This window comes from Trematomus bernacchii, unplaced genomic scaffold (genome assembly GCF_902827165.1).
Source record: "Trematomus bernacchii unplaced genomic scaffold, fTreBer1.1, whole genome shotgun sequence".
Classification (NCBI taxonomy): domain Eukaryota; kingdom Metazoa; phylum Chordata; class Actinopteri; order Perciformes; family Nototheniidae; genus Trematomus; species Trematomus bernacchii.
Window position 1 is genome coordinate 3,071,690 of NW_022987582.1, and position 19,862 is coordinate 3,091,551.

Below are 19,862 nucleotides of genomic sequence, written 5' to 3' on the forward strand. Positions count from 1 at the left end.
GTGTGTAGTGTGTGTGTGTGTGTTGTGGTGTGTGTGTGTTGAATGTGGTGTGTGTGTGTGTGTGTGTGTGTGTGTGTGTGTTGGTGTGTGGTGTGTGTGTGGTGTGTGTGTGTGTGTGTGTGTGTGTGTGTGTGTGTGGTGTGTGTGTGTGTGTGTGTGCTGTGTGTGTGTGTGTGTGTGTGTGTGTGTGTGTGTGTGTGTGTGTGTGTGTGTGTGTGTGTGTGTGTGTGTGTGTGTGGTGTGTGTGTGTGTGTGTGTGTGTGTGTGTGTGTGTGTGTGTGTGTGTGTGTGTGTGTGTGTGTGTGTGTGTGTGTGTGTGTGTGTGTGTGTGTGTGTGTGTGTGTGTGTGTGTGTGTGTGTGTGTGTGTGTGTGTGTGTGTGTGTGTGTGTGTGTGTGTGTGTGTGTGTGTGTGTGTGTGTGTGTGTGTGTGTGTGTGTGTGTGTGGTGTGTGGAGGTCTGCATCAACGTGGGCACTGCTTATGTAACCCATATTCAGACATTGTACATAAAGCAGACTGCAAGTATCTGATTTCAAGCTACATTTCAAATAGTATTAAATTCCTTTTCAAGAATACTGTAGCGATAAGGAGAAACTATTATCCACCGTCATTATTTCATTATTTACACTGCTTTTGATGTCCTTTAATCATTTGTACAAGTGGGCTGCAAGGATTGTCTTTGTTTAGGATGAAGGATATAGCTCTGTTTATCTGAGTTGTATTCTATTCACAAATACACTGTGGTGTGCATACAGTGAAGCATTCTTAATTTGCTCTGAACTGTGTGTAAACCACACTCTGCTTATGCAACCAGTATTCAACCATTGTGCATTAACCAATGGGCTTATAGGTATACAGTAAGTATTACCTCTACAGTTTATTCTATTGAAGATGTCTGTCTACAGTACATCATTAAAACCTCAAGCTCTCTGATGTTCCTGATAGAAAAGAGCAACAAGTAAATATGAGGGCAAATTATCTTTGGACATGCGTATTGATTCTTATGGAAGACAAATACCTTTTCAGCTTTCTTGAAAGACGGTACTCAAACAGCTCTCAGTGTGATGAATGAGCAAAGAAGAAATCCTCTACACAGCAGAATAACTAAGTCAGGTGCTCACCCCGAATTCCCATCTGAGATCAAAACTTCAATTATTATCCATATTGCACATCCTTGAAATAAATGTGTGTTTTTATTTTTCATTTAAGCTCCACCTCTCACTGTTTCTATGATTATTATTAACAGTAGCTTTCTTTGTAGCAAAAATGTAGTTGTCTGAAAGCCTCAGAGAGCCAGAGAGACAGATGGTTAATGGATAAGATCTGCTGTGGTTTGATGCCAGGTGTAATGACCTCCACATCACCCTACTGGCACAACAGGCAGTTTTCATTTGTGTGTCTCTGTACGAGTGTGTGGGGGTATATGCTTATTGTATGTGTGTTTGTTCCTCTCTGTTCAGCATGGTCCTTTGCTATCAAGCATATGGTGACTATTGATGAAGCTGTGCTAGACCTGTGTGTGTCTGTAGATGTGTACAATCACACGCTAAAATGTGTTTATTTATAACACATCAAATATATTTTTATATTGACTAATAAAAAGCACAGTTTTTGGGGTCCACACACACACACACACCAACCAACACACTGGTATGATAATGGCCTTGGCATAGTAGACTGAGATGATTTATTTTACTGGGCTTGTTTTGCTGTTTGTTCCAGATCAAAATAATGACCCTTTTTCTCTCATCATTTTCTCTTGTTAAATCATCCCCTTCTCTCTATTTGTTTGTCATCTTTATTTTCTTACTTCCTGCCTCCCTTTTCTCCTCCTCTTTCACCTTACCCCTCCTTCCCTTGTTCCTCCCACTATTTTCTACCCTCTATTAGCTTTCCCCTCATCTCTGCTTCCCACCTAAACGTCTAGGCAGTATATCAGTTTATCACCATACCAGCTTACTCCAACTATCACAGTGTTGAATACAATCTGTTGTTCTCGTCTCTCTCTCTCTGTCAGTTGGGCGGCGTGTTCTGTTGTTGGGGACTCACAGCATCCTCTTCCTAAAGCTTTACTCCTATAAAGACGTCAACAAGTGGTGCAGAGCAGCTGAGCAGTGTCAAGGCAAAGAACTGGCCAGGTCGCTGTCTTGTAAGTCACAAAAAACATGTGTGCAAAAATAATCATGTAAAAGGTAGTTTGCATACTCTCTTACATAACACCCATTGAGATTGTCTTTGCTCATTTTAATATCAGTTAGTATGTTTTGCTGTTACTGGCTCATGCTGTTACAGTGACATCTAATGGGCAGACAGTTAGATACTACATCTCTCACAATCCACAGTTAAGCACCACAGGAAATGTCCCAATACTGTGGGGAAATCTTGATTATGTAACACAAATATTGTATGTCATCATCCACACACTCATCATATTTTCTCTGTATTTGTATTAGACTTGGTATACCACCACAGACCCGACATACTTGACATGCGTGTTTTTGTATTCATTCTGCCTGCAGGTCCCTCAGCGCAGCACTTAAATGGAGGCGACCGTAAGGTGTGTTACCCCTGGTAACCTCACCATCAGAGGTACTCAAACACATCTAGTTTTTGTATGAAACTTCATCAATGATTTTTTTTTCTATCATGTGCCACGCCTCTTATTCACGTTACATTTTTCTCCCATATTTAACTAACTGTCACATGACCTCTTCTCCATCTCTGTAGACATCTACTACTTTGTCTTTGCTCCAACTCTGTGCTACGAGCTCAACTTCCCTCGCTCTCCTAATATCCGCATGAGTTTCCTGCTCAGGAGACTGTTTGAAATGGTGAGGAAATATCTCATGTCAGCTTGAGCCAGAAACCCCCCCCCCCCCCTCTGCTGCAGCTCTACTGTCAGAGAGGTCCCTTCTTTCCTCATAATGACTGATCTCAGTGAAGGCTCCTACATTTTTAAAAGCATCTCCCTAAAAGTACTTAAAAGCAAGAAGACCTGCATAGCTTTTGAGAGCTTAGTATGTGCTTTGAATTTTGATGAAGAACATAATGAAATTCCTTTTAAAGTAATTTGCTTATTTCAGGGAAAACAATGTTTTACATGTTTGTAGTTTTGGCACAAAACTAAAAAAGTTCCTGAAAGTGGAAAAATGTTGGTTTTCTTTTCTAATGTCATGTCTCTCACTTTAATGATGTGTGTCTTTGTCCTCAGCTGTTCTTCATGCAGATGTTAGTTGGTCTCACTCAACAGGTACAGTCTTATAATGGAACTAATGTGTTATTCTATATTTAGTCTGTCCATTCACATTTTGTAATCACATATATTCACAGTAGTTTGTGACCTGATTACATTGCCATAATGGCCAGAACAAAAAACATGAAAAAATGACGAGTAATCTTTAAAAAGGATGCCAATATGTAAAATTCACAGTTTATGGTGCGTGTCTGAAAAACTGATTTTTGCCGCGTTTCTTTTTCTTGCACCAGTGGATGATTCCCATCATTGAAAGTTCCATGAAGCCACTAGAGGTGAGGAGGATAGCGTGAAAGTGAAGCTGACAATTGATAAAAAAAATAACATGGTGTCATGTTTTTTTAATCACCCGGTCTCTCCTTTCTCTGTAGGACATGGATCTGACCAGGATGACTGAGAGACTTCTAAGATTAGCTGTATGTAAATACTCAAAATCCGTGAATACAACATGTCATAGTATGTGAGTCTATGACCAGCACAAAGGATGAAATGGAATAACACATAGATAGAGCATTACAAAGTGCAACAGTAGTATGAATAATCACACGATCAGAAGACCATCGGTTTTATATTTAAAATATCTATCAAGAATATATATGAGAGTATAGGCAGGAAACATGCTTGAGTTATGCCTCAGGCTTCTTCTTGATGTTAGTTTGGACAGTTCCTCTTAAATGTCTAATTTTTATTTTCTTCTTCAGGTTCCTAACCACTTGTTGTGGCTGATGTTTTTCTACGGGTTCTTCCACTCGTCTATGAACTTCTCCGCTGAGCTGCTGCGCTTTGGAGACAGACAGTTCTATAATGACTGGTGGTACGTTTCTGCATGTGTGTTTGTATCAGTGCATTTATACAGCGGTCCATTTATTTGCTTGGGTGTGCATGAGAATGGATTTGCAAGTTCACTCGTAAAAAATTGTAAAGTGTATGTTAGTAAATTATGTCAGTACTTTACAAAACGAATAGACCAGGAAGTCACCATATGTATGTACTTTTTTTATATTACTAAATCCATTTCATGACTCAAATGTGCTATAAAGTCATTTCTACTTCCTCATTTCCTGCATGACAATAAAGGTTTCACACTTTTCATTTTCTTCAATATTGATCGTACTGCCTAGATCCATTGTTTAAACCCTGTAATGCTTCTACACTCTATTTGCTGACTCCTCTTTCAGGAACTCGGAAACGGTGACATATTTCTGGCAGAACTGGAACATCCCTGTTCACAAGTGGTGTCTACGGTGAGTTATTCACACACTCACACACTGAGAGGGAGCAATTACATTTATAGAATTGAATATAGGGAACAGCAGCGGGTTTGATGCAGGGAGACAGACCTAACAAGACACACTGATATATTCTGGAAATTGATTCATCTGGCTGCTGGAGAGTAAGTGCTAGTAATAAATACGGCAGCCTGCAGCCAGTTCCACAGTCTCTAACACAGCAGCACGAGCGAAGGCAGCGAGGCTATATTGAATAAGACAAAGCAAATGAAATGCTATTTAAAGCCTATTTACTTTGAATTCCTGTCAGGGAGGCAGAACTACAGCACATAAAAGAGTTAAGATATTTCAACATCAGTATTATACAAACAGATACAATATATCCATTTCAACAGCTGTTCTTTTGTCTGTCTTGCAGCCACTTTTACAAGCCCCTGCTCAGGAGAGGATTTAGTAAAATGGTCAGCCAATCAGCTGTCTTCTTCTTGTCAGCTTTCTTCCATGAGGTAAGAGCTGAGACAAAGAACACTTTCTATTATATTACATCTGAATACACTGTACCTTAGGTCCTTAACGTCCTTAAAAATCCTCTTTAAGGAAGATGTTTATGTGCAATTTCTCTGATTATATTTGAAAGGGAACCACATTTCTTTGCTTTAATGATTTCTGTTTCTGTGTCAGTATTTGGTGAGCATTCCTCTCAGGATGTTCAGACTTTGGGCCTTCATGGGCATGATGGCACAGGTGAGACTCAACACACATATCACTGATGTCTGAATTTTTTTTACTGTACGATTTAAATGTAAGAAATTCCTTCTTAATGGTTGAAAAAGTTAAAGAAACAAGTGTAGTTGAGCATCTATGAAATACTTTATTTGAGAAGACCAATAATGGCTCTTTTGACTCCTGTGGGACATTTTAAAATGTGTTCTCATTGTTTGGCCTTGGCTTCTGTATCATTAACTTAATTTATAACCTCATTAGGATGACAGGGCATATTGATGTATCATGGGGAATATAGCAGGACAATTGCCAGTATAAGTGGTTCTTGGTCTTTGCTGACTTTGACAGTTTATTATTCATTAGAGAGTGCTGAGTCATAGACAACAAGAACAAATACACAAACAGAGAGAATGTGAGACTGTAATAAGTCGTAAAACCCCAATCACTCACTATGTTTAACTTTAATTTGCTTAACAGATTCCATTAGCCTGGTTTGTTGGTCGCTACCTGCGTGGTAACTACGGCAACGCTGCAGTGTGGATGTCAATTATCATTGGTCAGCCTTTCGCCGTCCTGATGTACGTCCATGACTTTTACGTCCTTCACTACAGACAGGAGGCTGACTGATGTGCACACACACACACACACACACACACACACACACACACACACACACACACACACACACACACACACACACACACACACACACACACAGCAAAGGTGCTTGTCGGGAAATGATCACATCCTGATCATAGTGTGTTTATAAGACACCTTGACCTTTGTATCTTCCTGCAATTGGTGTTTTTTCTTCCTGAAAAAAATGTTCAAGCTGACAGGATCTAAGAAAAGCTTACAGTTGGATTGTATATGTATTTAAAGTGGAAAATGTTAAATTAATGATTGAAAACAGCACTGTTACGTAATGAGGTAGCGTAGGTAAAGATTCACGTCTCCATGCAGTGACTGGTGCAGCTTTTTGCTCAGGTTATTGGTTTTCCAGTGTCTTTAAAACCTCTGATGGCCAATTTGGGCCATTTTCGGTTGTATATGTGGTACTGCAGAGAACCTTTCCTTTGTTTTACCAGAGAGGGTTTGCTCCTCCTCAGCAGTGTGCTTGGACAGGGTAATGTGGCTCAATTGTCAAGTTGACAACACACTTCAGGTGCCTTTGTAAAGACTGTGAAAGAGATTAATGTCCCACTACTTCCTTTTTGTGAGCAAAGGGGCCTTTATGTCGGGTTTTACTGTGAGGTGGAAAAATCTGTGTTTCATGGTATGATTTTAATAATGTACAATTTTCATGTTCTTTATGGTTTACTTTGTTGGTTGTGAAAAGGCCAGCCAACTGCATGTCTGTTTGTCCTTTTGTATGCCTAAAGTGCCATTTCTATAATACAGCACACACATCACATCAACATTTTACATATATTGATTTATTTTCGTTTTTTTTTTAAAACGTTTGAATGTGATATCAGTGAATAAATTAGTGTGTTTTTTTTTTTCATGGTACTGGCTTATGGACTTTTGCCAAGTAATGATGTCTAATTATGCAGCTAAATATAATGTGTGTCTGAAAATAAACATACAAAGATTTCCATTTGACTCTTACTTTTAAGAATGTGTTTTGTGCCTTTTTTATTTTTTTTCCATCACAATATAAATTAAACATTTCAGATCATAATTACGTAATCATCATATTTTAAGAACATTTAAACGAAGGCAAGATAACTGCCTCTGATTCAACAATGATCTACTGTAGTGTACTGCTGTATTTACGTACTATTCCTAGAACTACATTATCAAATTCAAGAACCTTTTAAGGACTTAGGGGAAGAAAAGCCTTACCTCAACACTTTCAGCCAGCAATTATTCTCATTGAATCTTCTCACCGCTCTTTAAAGGGCCCTTGTGCTCCAGTGGAAACAACGCTCTCATTTTAAAACACTACCTATGTATGTATTGTTCTGACATAATCTTAAAGGTCATTTACATTAACCATGTATCTATGCTGTGTCACCTTGAATTCTGAAATTCCCTCATAGTTTCAGTCAGACATCAAACTACATGTTAAATTACTTAAAACAGTCATAGGTCTGTGGTATTCATCATGATTAGGCTATCTACCAAGCTTAGTAATATCTATCTATAGTAGGTGAAAAACATTATTTTACCAATCTGCCACAATAATATGTTTGTGTGCGCGGGTGTACAGGCGCAGTGTGCGTATATAGATTTGTCATCTAAATGTGAAATGTGAGAACCGGACTGTGAACCTGTGTTATGTCAGCCTGACAGTGAATTAAACAGCAAGTCTAAGGTATATCACAGAGTTTCTGTAGCCGTGTTTACGTGCTCTCTGAGCATGTGACATTAAGTTAAACAATCATCAGTGAGGTTTAGAAAGGAGATGTGGCTTTGGGGCTTCAGGATGTAGGAAATCAGCTCACACTTAGAACATACTACCTTATGTTCTGCATAGGGCTGTCAAGTTAACGCGTTAATAACGCGTTAATAACGCGTTAACGCAAAAAAAAATTAACGCCACTAATTATTTTAACGCGATTAACGCATGTGTATTTGTTGTCCTCGGCCGCCGTAGTTTCAGAGCGCATCGAGTTTAAAATACCATCTACAAGCTGATGCTGACAGCCCCGCTCCTGCTGCCCGCTTGTGGCAGACCACACTTCCACGCTCACCGGCAGGCCCGGACTGGCCATCGGGAGGACCGGGAGGGTGTGTGTATGTGTGGCGCGAGCGAAGCACACCTTACGTGTTGTTGTTAGCATCTGGTGCTAGCTAGCTGAGCTAACGGATATAAGGAGCTGTTTCAATGAAAACAGAGGAGCGACATTTCGCCGACAACTGCGCCGAGCACTTGACTTTATGCAGGTAGCCAGACAGCACACTCAGCACGGATAGTGCCGCAACACAGCTCATACACACAGGCATATATGCCTTGAGCTGCACATAGCTCCAACGATCCTCCACACACACACACACACACACACACACACACACACACACACACACACACACACACAGTATTGTATGAGAGAGGTTCTAGGTTGAATTGAGGCGAATATTTGTAATGTTCAGAGGTTGTTGTGTTTAATATTCATGAGAATATTTGTCATTGTTCAAATGATAATAAACAAACATATAAAGCATAGTTGTCCACTCATATGTTGATAAGAGTATTAAAAACTTGAAAAATATCCCTCTAAGGTACATTTAGAACAGATAAAAAATGTGCGATTAATTTGCGATTAATCGCGATTAACTATGGACAATCATGCGATTAATCGCGATTAAATATTTTAATCGACTGACAGCCCTAGTTCTGCATCAATCCTTTTCTTTTTTGATTCTTAGAATTAAGATTTATATAATCTGCAAATTGATTTGATCCACTGTGTAGGGAAGTATGCTGCGCTAGTGTTGGATGTATAGGCTAATTTAAAGACTTTCTGTAAACAAGCACACGACTGGTATTGACAAAGTTTGGAAAATGCTGACCTACTGTGTAAAAGTAAGGTGGTATTATTATCAAAAAACCTAGACCCAGCATGTTCAGCATCACATTGTAGAAATCATACTATGTCATTTCTTTAGGGGTCATTATAGTCTCACTCTGTTGAACATAAATACTCTGAAGTGCTGGCTGATGGTTTATAAGCAGTGAGATGTTCTGCTTGCATCTCAACAAGAAGGATTTGTGCAATTATTTGTACTTGCAATCAATTCCTCACGTCGGTCCGCCACCAGTGCCAAAAACCTAAGCTTTCGCTGCAGGACAACCGTAATTCTTCATCCATCCCCGTCTCATTCCTGACAAATAAACCACGAGACAGACGACGGGGGAGTGGAATAAAAAGTACAGAATCCTCGCCATTTCTCGTCTATCATCAATATTCCAAAGTCCTGATCTAAACAAAGCTTTCCAGTTCCCCTGGTTGGATTCAGTCACACATTTCTCCAACTCTCCCTGTACCTGCACATGCAAACATATAATGATCAATCTGTCATTTCAACAACTATGCATACAGACAGATATACTGTACCCACTCTGTCTTCCAATTTATTCTTTCTTTCACACCTCCTCTTCCCACTCTCTTCTTTCCTTTCGGTCCCTATCCTGCACCTTCTCTTTGTGCTTGTCCTCAGTAACAGGTTGATCCATGGCTCTTCTCCTGACATCCGTTATTCCGGATCTTCCTGAGGAACGCTGACAATCTGTGAGTGATGATGATCCTCTAGACAGGAAACCAGGAAACACAAACCTGTCTCATTCTGTGAGATTGATCGAGCGTAGGTCCAGAGACATGTTATAAAGACACTGAGACTTACATTTCAACATAAGTTTTGGTCAGGCATTTGTTAATTTAAATTCATATATTTAGATGATACACCAAAACAGTTATACAGTTTGTCCTAAATATCAGTTTAAAGGACATACACCTCATACAAACCCTGACATTTATAATGATGTTCTTCCTATTCACTGATTCCTCAGATTTGACAAAAACACACACATTTTCTGGCAGCAGGAAAGAGATGGGACATCCGGTTAAATTATTTGTTGCTTTGGTCAGTCCTCTGCCCCCTCCTAAGATAACCTCTACATTGTAGAGATTCAGTTTATGTAATATAGTTATTGTAGAGTCTACAATAACTATATTACATAAACCGAATCGTAGTGTTTATTTTAAAGTTTCATACGCTGATCTTATGTTCAGTTTCAATCACTGATTTTTCCACCATTCAACACAGTGGAGGTTTTATCATTTTGATAGAAGTTATCAGGATGTTTCTAGTTGGTTCACTGGCATACACAAATGTCAGAGTCAGGATAAAAAGTCAATCAAATCAGTTGCAAATCACTCAGCTAAACGAGATTCAAATATCTGCTTTAAGATCTTGTGTTCTCGATTTATTATAATATATCACTGTGAACCATGACAAGGCACTGGTCATCGCAAACATTTTTGATGCATTTTTGTTTGTGTACATATGTACTTGTCTATTAGAAAAAAGAGAGCTTTCTGTCTTTGTCACCCAGTTCAATCACTTTTCATCTCAATTCAAATGTATCATAAGTTACAGATTGGGGCCGACTAGATCAATTTCCTCATTTCCTCATCAGACACCTCATTTATGGTATTTTAAAATAAAATGCATCGACAACATATTCAAATTTAACAATATAACAATTGATTTTTCCTAAAATTGAAATTAATCCAATCAAATCCAACTATTTTTATAAAGCACTTTAAAACCTCCAGACCAAAGTGCTGTACATAGAAATACAACATCACATAAATTAAAGGAAAATATTATCTTTATATAATTTTTTGGCACAGAAAAAAGATTAAATATTTTCCCTCTAATTTCTCATGAAATGTAATGTGCTGTGCAGGATTTCACAATGATTACATACCATAACACCAGCTCCATTCACTGATTTAACACGCAGACCCTCCATCACTTGTGTTTTACAGTAGTCATTTAAGCATAAGCCTTAAACATAACAGTGTTTGATGGTTTGGAAAATGCATGGACCCTCACTGTATATAACATATTAATGTATGAGCTGTGCTTTATGCATTGCGTGCCCAAAGATATCTGGTGTGCGTAGATTTGTGCATGTGTGCTCCACAATTGGTGTCTTGTTATACTGTACATGGGCATGCATGTGTGTGACGCATAATGTAAACACATATTAAGACTTCCTGTCTGAATACCAAACTTAGGGAAGATTTAGAGTGAGAGGGAGGGAAGTGGGAAGAGTAATTGAAAGGAGAGCGAGAGACTGAGAATGATGCTCATAAGGAAAGGAAAAGAAGGCGAAGAAGAAGAAAGACACATTGGAAGGAGTGAGATGTACAACAGTAGAAGAAATATCTGAGGATGCTTTAGGAATGGATGCACTGAGTAACATCAGACAGGCTGACAAAGTGACAGAAATGAAAGGGATGCACAGATCTGAAGAAGTGTGTTGATGACTACAGGAGACCGGCATGACTCAGGAATCTGAGAGAAGAGACAAACCTGACCCACAGACAAGAGAGGTGGACATTCTTACTGAAAGGCTGAACCTGCTCCAGACTAAAAAAAAGCGACTGACGTGAGTGGATGTTCAGAGATGATACAGGGGTGCACAGGTGAATGAGAGTTAAAGCATCCTCTTTTGATCGGGAATCACCTGGTTGGACACTTGGACATGAGGAAATATCAGCTTCACTTGACACAGATTTAAGCTGTCCCTGGGTTAGTTTGGTGGTTTGACTGGTTAGTCGCTTTCTTTAGAGGTAAGTGGTTTTCAGCATTGGATAAACTGTCCTCAAACAGTACATTGTTTTTCAAAGAGAAAAGGGGAGACGTAGCTATCCTCACCGAAAATAGCACAATTAAATTACAATACCGAAAATCATTATAATAGGGTCTTAATAAGTCCCTGTCACAAGTAAATTGAGTGCATAACTGTTGGGTTATATAGACTTGATGAGCAAGCAACACTATCCATTCATTATATTTTAATATTTCTTTGGTTTTTTATGCATTCTTCTTTGTTAAACATTAGGCTGTCTTTGGCTCCTTTCTGCTGTAACAAATGTAAATTTCCCCTCTGTGGGATGAATAAAGGTATTCTGATTCTGATTTACCAGAAATTGAAACAGTTATTATCAGGGTTAAAAAAAAAGTATGATCATATTCCATCCCAGAGTTTGTAACATATTATGCAATCACAGTACATGGAAAGACCCCAGTGAACTTTCATTGCAAGTGAAAGTATCTCTTAAAGGTCACCTATCATGCTATTTTTAGGCAATAGCATAGGTCTCAGATATATACAAATATATAAAAAACATGTCTGAAGTGTTTTGAACAAAATACCAAACAGATAACCCATTCTAGCCATGCCTCATACCCATGGTCATGGATGTATAATAAGAACTGGATACAGCGTGGGAGGCGGGGCCTCGTTCATTCCTATGAGGGTTGCTCAATAGCGCATGAAGACAAAATGGCCCAACTTTTGAGAGAGCAAAACGTCACGAAAGTATTCATATAATCATATAATCCATTCTTATTGTGCATCCATGGGTAAAGGTAAAACTCATATAGTACCGAACACATCACATGAACGTGCCAGGCGGCGCGATCCCGTGGGTTAGATCCGCGTTCATAATGCAGAGGAAAATAACTCTCAGAATAACGTTATTAGCACATTTTACAACTTGAGGACCGAATGTTTTTAATAAGGGCTATACAAATGTTCATACTGGGTAGTTTATTTAGTTTAAAAAAAATGATCCAACGATTTACAGACGTCTCTTTCCCAATGTTAGTCAATGGGAAAAAGTATTTCCGGGTCCAGTGACTGATACGGAAGTGTAGTACCGCCGTTTGGCCACAACAAATATTTTTCTCAGAGTCCGGCACACTTCCTGGGGGCTTGCTCATACCCCTCTATTTCACTTCCTGTTTCAAAAGTGCTGATTTTGGGTATAAAGCTTTAAAAAAAAAAAAGAATTGATCAAAAAAAATGAGGGGGCTGAGCTCATGTGGGACCCGGCAGCTACTGTCTAAACTAAATACTGCCGTGATGAAACGCCATATCATGGATTATCAAGGATTATTTCTGAAACAGTATGGAGCTCAAATTATACCACAAGGTGAGTTCCTTTTTATATCCAGCTTCTTCACACACATGCTCTACAGGTTAGCTCTGAGTGTTAGCGATGCTAATGTAAACACCGACCATATTAGGTCCAAAACAGTCGGCATTGTTTCTGATAGCAACTTTCTGATAGTGCCGTGGGTCCACATTTCCGATATTACGTCATATCGGACGCAAATCTGGATCAGCTCCGTTGTACCCACCTTTTTAGAGATTTGGGTACGGAGGAAAAGAGAGAGGGTTTTATTTTCTGACGCTGCGTGAGTTCCCTGACACACCGGGGACACATATTTATGTATGAAAGACATCAAAAAGTGCATTTTGCATGATAGGTCTCCTTTAAAATGACAGTTACAGCAGCAACCAACATTCAGTTTATCTTGAGGGGCTTTCTGTGAAGCTTTAATTTGATAGAGGGCAGCGTGAGATACATCTTCCACTATTCCATCCTTTCTTTCTCCCTTTCTATGTATTTCTGTCTTTCAAAAAATCTCACACAGACACACATAACCGGGACTCCCACGGTGCTGGAATTTATTTGGACAGTGTTATTTGCGATCTGCCCCTGGGCCCTCTGCGCTCCCCTCAGTATCACTTTACATTCATTGCATCACCACTTTCTTTGATGTCGGAAGAGGAAGAGCAACAATGGGATAGCTGCAGTGACGCAGTAGATTGATATTGTATGATCTGACTCAAATCAGAGACCTACAAAACCTCCAGTATTCTTATTTTAAAATAGTGCCTCTGTCAAAAAACTTGAGCCACATCAGAATGGTATTTGGTATATGCATACAGGTTTTATTGTTTAACCAAAAGCTGATTTTGCTGGCAATTGTTTTGGCCAAATAAACTTAACACGTTTCAATACAATTCACACAATGTAGTAACACAGACACAGTAACCCACTGCTGGCTCAACATTTTCTTTAACTTCCTTTTTTTGTGCTACTGAAGCCTTGAATAAACATGACATTTCATTTGGCTGACGCTTTTATTCAAAGCGACTTACAATAAGTGCAAAAACCATAAAGATTCAAACTAAAAACAACAAGGAAAGCGCAGATATGATATATATAAATCTAAACAAGAATCAACAACCATTCTAGTAGTTCTGCGAGGCTGTACTTTTGCTAAATGCTAACAGATTTTAGATCACAGTTGTAGTTTTTTCCATTTTTGTTTTTATTGTAGTTTTCACCATAATTTATCAATCCCACAGAGAAAATGCAAACGACCATCGTTAAATCAAAGATAATACAAAAAACTAAAATAAAGTATTTATGTTACGTTTAAGTTACGTTTCCTTAATCCTTTGTCTCAGTTTGGTCAACTAAATCTATCGTCCTTTCCTTGGTCTCTGTCGCTGTTTTTGGTCCTGAATAATGTCCCTTTATTGTGTCCATCTGTGCCATCCAACGAGTTCCTCTAAATTTCTATCCAATATTATTGGGAAGGGGAGTCTGCTCAACCCCATTTTGTTGAGAGTTAAGTTTACTTGTTTACAATGCAATTTCCTACTTTAGCTAGGTGTACTCTAGGACACCATGACATCTCCTTTCGATGTAACAGAGCTCTTTTATGACCACATATGCTTTAGATTTGGATTGTTAGGTCAGGATATGTTGGGACTAAACAATTATCTCACCAAACACCAGCTTAAGCAACACATTACTGAACAACACAGGAATGTATTACTTGCGATTGTCATTTTGATCTAAACAGATGAAGTGAGTAGTTTAACACAATTTCCCTAAGGCAACGCTCATAACACTCGTTAGCTCTGTTAATGATGATGAACTAGCTCCCAGTAAGTTGAACAACATCAGGGGATGTCACTGTGAAAACACCCATTTATTTCCTTCAGTGGTCTTAATGTTCTCTGGCTGGACTGATCTTGTTAATGCAGATGAATCACATTATTCATGCCTCACCCTCAGCTGAGCATGTTATTCTCATTAGCTTGAATAGACTGCATTTTTCATCAGCCTGATGATTGTTTTGCTACGAGAGATTACTTGTGAGCCACGAGCGTACACAACACAAACTCTAGTCACATGAGCAATTAAACCACATTTGTTATGGAGGGAGAGGGGAACATTCCAGCTTCCAGACAATTTTGGGATGACACTCATTGTGATGCTTCATGGAAAATATGGGGTTTAACCTTATGTGACCTGGCCATTTTTATATTCTTAATGCAAATGGATTTCCCATGAGTTTGGCTCGATCAAAAAGCTTCTGCATTTGTGTCATAGTTGTCAACCCATACTCATAACTATGTCAAAGTGAGTGATAGTGTCTAAATCCATTTTCAAATGATATCCCATTGGGATACACTTCATGCGGCACAGTCACTGACTGCCCTCTGCTGTCTATAATAGTCACTCCTGGTACTACTTCATATTTGCATATTTCCCTCTTCACAACTTAAAAGACCATATGTAAAGGGTGATGTAGCTAACCTGAATGTCTAATTTTATAGTCACATAAAAGCAGGATTTTGCTTGTGCACTCAAATTACCAACATACTGTGAAATGTAAAAAAAAACATGTCACGTTTTGTCACACTGACATCTGTTACAGTTTCACATTTGATGTCATCTACATTTTTCTTTACTGTAGCTTTTCTTCCACCTTGCAGTTATTTAACAATCCTCAATAGCAGTTTCATAAAGTGCCTTATTTATCTTATAAATGTGTTTACTGAGGTTGTCAAAGTCTCAGAGCTGCACCAAATAATTGAATATAAACGTATCAACTCTGTGATCAATGTATCCAGTTTATTCAAATACACGCTGTTTATCAGAAATTAGGGCAAGAATGAACCTTCTTCCTCCGAAGTAAATAAACACAAACTGGCCATTTGGATCATGATTTAGGAAAGAACAAATTACTCTTTGTGGTTCACATCTGTTTTCATCTGAGCTATTTAAATGAGATGAACACACACAGGATTTCTTCTTCTGTAATGATAGCCATGAAAAGGTCACATCTTAGCCAGAAAAGGGGTAGATGTATTTTTGCTCTGTTTTGTTTTTTTTAAAAAAAAGGTTAAGATGTATACAACTATGAGTTCAAATCTACATTGACACAAACTGCTCTAAATAAATAAACCCCTCGGAGAAACATTGCTGCAGGCATAAATAAATACAATTATATTATAAATAAATGATCTGAATAAATCAGATATTAGTTTAAAGTGGCCATGCCAACAGGAACAACCACAGTGCAGCAAGGGTGGTCTGGGGGGAAAGGGGGCAACATAAACATGTGTGTTTTATATATTCAATTATATAAAGCAAATATTATAAGTATTGGTATGAAGTAGTCTTGCTTAATCATGAAGGAACCCTATATCGCATGGGGCCCCAGCATGACCCTAACAAAGCAACTGATACAAAAAACCTTTTTTCGCAGATTATACAGCAACATTTGCATTGACCTTCAGTCAAATGTATTTAAAAAACAACTTATTAACTGAATTTTGGTTTATTAATGTGAGCCCTACATTTGCACAAGGTTAACATTCTTCCCACAGTCTTGTTTAAGTGTGTATGTGTTTCCATATTGCCTAGTCTAGTGAATGCCAGGATAGCTAGCAGATTTACATTGTAGCAACTTTAAGCACATTTCTGCACGTTGCAACTAGACTAAATGTCAAGTAAATGTTAATTGTACAACAACAATGTGTGTTTTTGTCCGACAGTTTCTGCAACAACCTTGGATCAATTTCATCATCCTAACCATCACATAACTACGTGCTTCATCATTATCGCCACCAACATTATCCTCATCATCAACATCATAATTACCATTATTATAATGGACTTCAACAGCACTGAGTCGTGGCTTTTGATCAATACTTCATTTCCCACACTGCCTGTAATCGGTAGTGCCAGTAACAGGAGTGGCATGGAAGCATATCTTCAAAGACTGGCTCATTTAGACGAGGGGCTCTACCATGACTTTTACGGCCTCTGGATCGCACTGATGGTCATAAACTCTCTCATTTTCATGGTAGGCATTTTTTGGGAGCACACATAGTACAGATAGATATACATCTCAAGTTTCAACTCATAGTGACCATGCCGTCTGCACCAACATCCCAATCCTCTCTCCTCTCCCACAGGTTGGTTTGGTGCTCAACATACTCGCCCTTTACGTTTTCTGTTTCCGCACCAAGCAAAAGACCACCTCAGTGATCTACACCATCAACTTGGCAGTGACGGACCTCTTGGTGAATCTCTCTCTGCCGACTCGCATCCTGCTCTACTACAGTGGAGGGGCTTGTCTCACCTGCTCCTACCTGCATATCTTCAGCTACTTTGTCAACATGTACTGCAGCATCTTGTTTCTGACCTGCATATGTGTGGACCGGTACCTCGCCATCGTGCAGGTGGGTTTTGCCTGTAGAATGGTAACAGAATTGCTCTCAAGCCTAAAAAGCTGATATTTCTGACTTTAAAGGTCACCTATTATGCAAAATCCACTTTTTCTTGTCTTTTATACATAAACATGTGTCCCCTCTGTGTAAAGAGATTCTGAAAGTTTCAGGAAAAAGATTAGCTCACTTTTGATCCATTTATATAAAAACCTGTCTGAAAATGAGCTGATCAGATTTTGGCCACTTTATGATGTCATAACGATTTTTTGGTTTGTGTAACCATTAGCCAATAACCAACCAAGGTAACCCCCCCCACCTTGTCACCTGAATCTCCTCCTAGAGCACCATTGTGTTCTTTTTAACCAAATATCTCTCAGAGGGGCGTGGGGAGTGGCTCCTTATTTTCATCTAAAGTAAAAGACAGAGAATCAGCACTTTTGAAACTGGGCTGACACAGAGGCGTTTATGGGATGCTACAATGCATGATGTGTTCAGAGACATGCTTTGTATATATCTGAGACCTATAATATATTGATGAAAAACAGTATAATAGGGGAACTTTAAATCCAGGAGGAAACTACAGATTTTCTTTTGTCCTTGCAGGTTGAAGCTTCCCGTCGGTGGAGGAACTCCAGTGTGGCCAAATGTGTGTGTGTGTCAGTCTGGCTGTTTGCCATCGTGGTCACCTACTCCTTTCTTTCCACTGCCTTCCAGCACCCGGGCTGCTGCCTCTCAAAGCTCCTGTTTCTAACCATCACTGAGTTCTTTCTACCGCTCATCATCATTATGGTCTTCACGGTGCGGATTATGTGGGCACTAGCTGACCGCCGCCTTATGCAGCAGAGCAGGTATGATCAGTACTATGTTACCAACACACACAAGCAAGGAAGTACATAATATCATGCAGTTTAAACATGTTGTGTGAAGTGTCCAAGCTTCGTATACAAGATCATACATTAAAAGTAAAAGGACTGAGATAAATTGACTCACATTTGCATCATTGGCAAATAGTGTATTGGATGCTGATGGTGTAATGGTGGTTTTAACTGTAATTTCACAGGGATAGGAGAAGGAGGGCTGTCCAGCTGCTGAGCACAGTGTTGATCATCTTCACTGTCTGCTTCACACCTTTCCACATCCGACAGGTGAGTGAGAGACGGACGTGACACATTCTTTTAAAAGTATTACCATCATGTTTTTATAGCCAATTATCACTCAAGTAGCCCAAAGACAAAAGGGTCACAAGATGATCAGGATTTTTCACTACGCATCCTTCCAATTAACAGAAAAAACATTATATGGTAGAGATCATACTCATACCATATCTCTTACAAGTGTGATCTTTTTTTTAGTGGTCACAAACAAAAACTCCTTTCTTATCAAGACGAGTAGATACAAATGTAACAACATGTTGTAAGTAATCTCATGACTGTGTTCTCTTCTTGTGTTGCAGGTGGTGGTGTACTTCCACCCTGAAATGCCTCATCACGTGATAGCCTACCACTTGACTGTCACCCTCAGCAGTTTGAATAGCTGCATGGATCCTGTCGTCTACTGCTTTGTCACAAATAATTTCAAGGTGAGCCTGGAGTACTTTCCTTCTCACCTCACTTTATCCAATGTATCCTATTATCCTTCCTCTCTGCCACCTGTCCATCTATCCATCCATCCTTCCCTCTGGCCATAATTTGTCCATCCATCCATCATACATTCACTTATTTACTCATCGATTCACTGAATAATTTACATCTCTCTACTCCCTTAGGCTACCATGAGAAATATTTTCCGCCGCGCTGAGCCAGAGCAGACTAGTGGCGACATCATCAGCATGCAGCACAGCTCCAAGGCATCAGGGGGGACGGCCAACGCCATCACTAATAACATGATCAAGATGACCAAGATCCCCCCTACACTGCAGAGACAATCTGGGGAATAACCACACTGTTAATTCACTTTCACAGGGGGTGAAGACAACCGAAAGTTACTGACATGTCACACTCGCCTCAGGAAAGGTGGCTGATATTTCTGCACTCAGAAGAGCTCAGGAACAACAGCTGATAATAATATTAATAATAATAATAATGATAATAATAATAATAATAATAATAATACCAACCTTTTTTTACTTCTTAAAGGAATTACAATTGACAAGAGACCATTTAGTCTGCAACTTCACATTATCATCTTCTCAACTTTGGACCTGAAAACAAAACATTTATATTATATTATTCCTTGAATATAAAATCCACATAATACTAAATCTAATTCATGACACAACTTACTTTATGTAATCTTAAATACTGTACTTTGATTAATTGTCTAACATTGCTTGCCAAAAGTCGTGGAATTAGGAAATGCTGATGTTATCGATAGAATAGGCTATTTTGAAACTGATACCTGCCTGGGAGTGGAAGCTACAGTACACTGACAAACAGAATTGGATCAACGTGGAGGACTTCACAATATACAATTGGAGTACAATGTTAGCAGATCAAACCTGAATGTCTTTACCATGGGGAAGGATAGATTTTTGTTCATTTTTGCCTAGATAACATAGTTGCACTTCAGAATGATTACCACTTTTGTG

General features: G+C 39.0%; 2 protein-coding genes across 2 annotated transcripts in view; both read left to right on the forward strand.

Moving 5' to 3' along the window:
* Nucleotides 1-6,805, forward strand: part of LOC117480668 (diacylglycerol O-acyltransferase 1-like) — a gene marked incomplete in the record, with an annotated part of 14,356 nt that extends 7,551 nt beyond the window's left edge. The window contains 12 exon segments of the mRNA XM_034128076.1: nucleotides 2,044-2,149; nucleotides 2,520-2,566; nucleotides 2,568-2,589; nucleotides 2,728-2,831; nucleotides 3,212-3,250; nucleotides 3,487-3,528; nucleotides 3,625-3,669; nucleotides 3,955-4,067; nucleotides 4,432-4,497; nucleotides 4,901-4,988; nucleotides 5,164-5,226; nucleotides 5,683-6,805. Coding sequence (XP_033983967.1) covers nucleotides 2,044-2,149; nucleotides 2,520-2,566; nucleotides 2,568-2,589; nucleotides 2,728-2,831; nucleotides 3,212-3,250; nucleotides 3,487-3,528; nucleotides 3,625-3,669; nucleotides 3,955-4,067; nucleotides 4,432-4,497; nucleotides 4,901-4,988; nucleotides 5,164-5,226; nucleotides 5,683-5,832 — 885 coding nt within the window.
* Nucleotides 6,806-16,713: 9,908 nt separating this feature from the next.
* Nucleotides 16,714-19,211, forward strand: LOC117480507 (G-protein coupled receptor 20-like). The gene is made up of 6 exons (XM_034127852.1): nucleotides 16,714-16,908; nucleotides 17,021-17,287; nucleotides 17,879-18,123; nucleotides 18,336-18,420; nucleotides 18,729-18,854; nucleotides 19,041-19,211. The coding sequence occupies exons 1-6, from the start codon at nucleotides 16,714-16,716 to the stop codon at nucleotides 19,209-19,211; spliced, it is 1,089 nt and encodes a 362-aa protein (XP_033983743.1).
* Nucleotides 19,212-19,862: the final 651 nt, after the last annotated feature.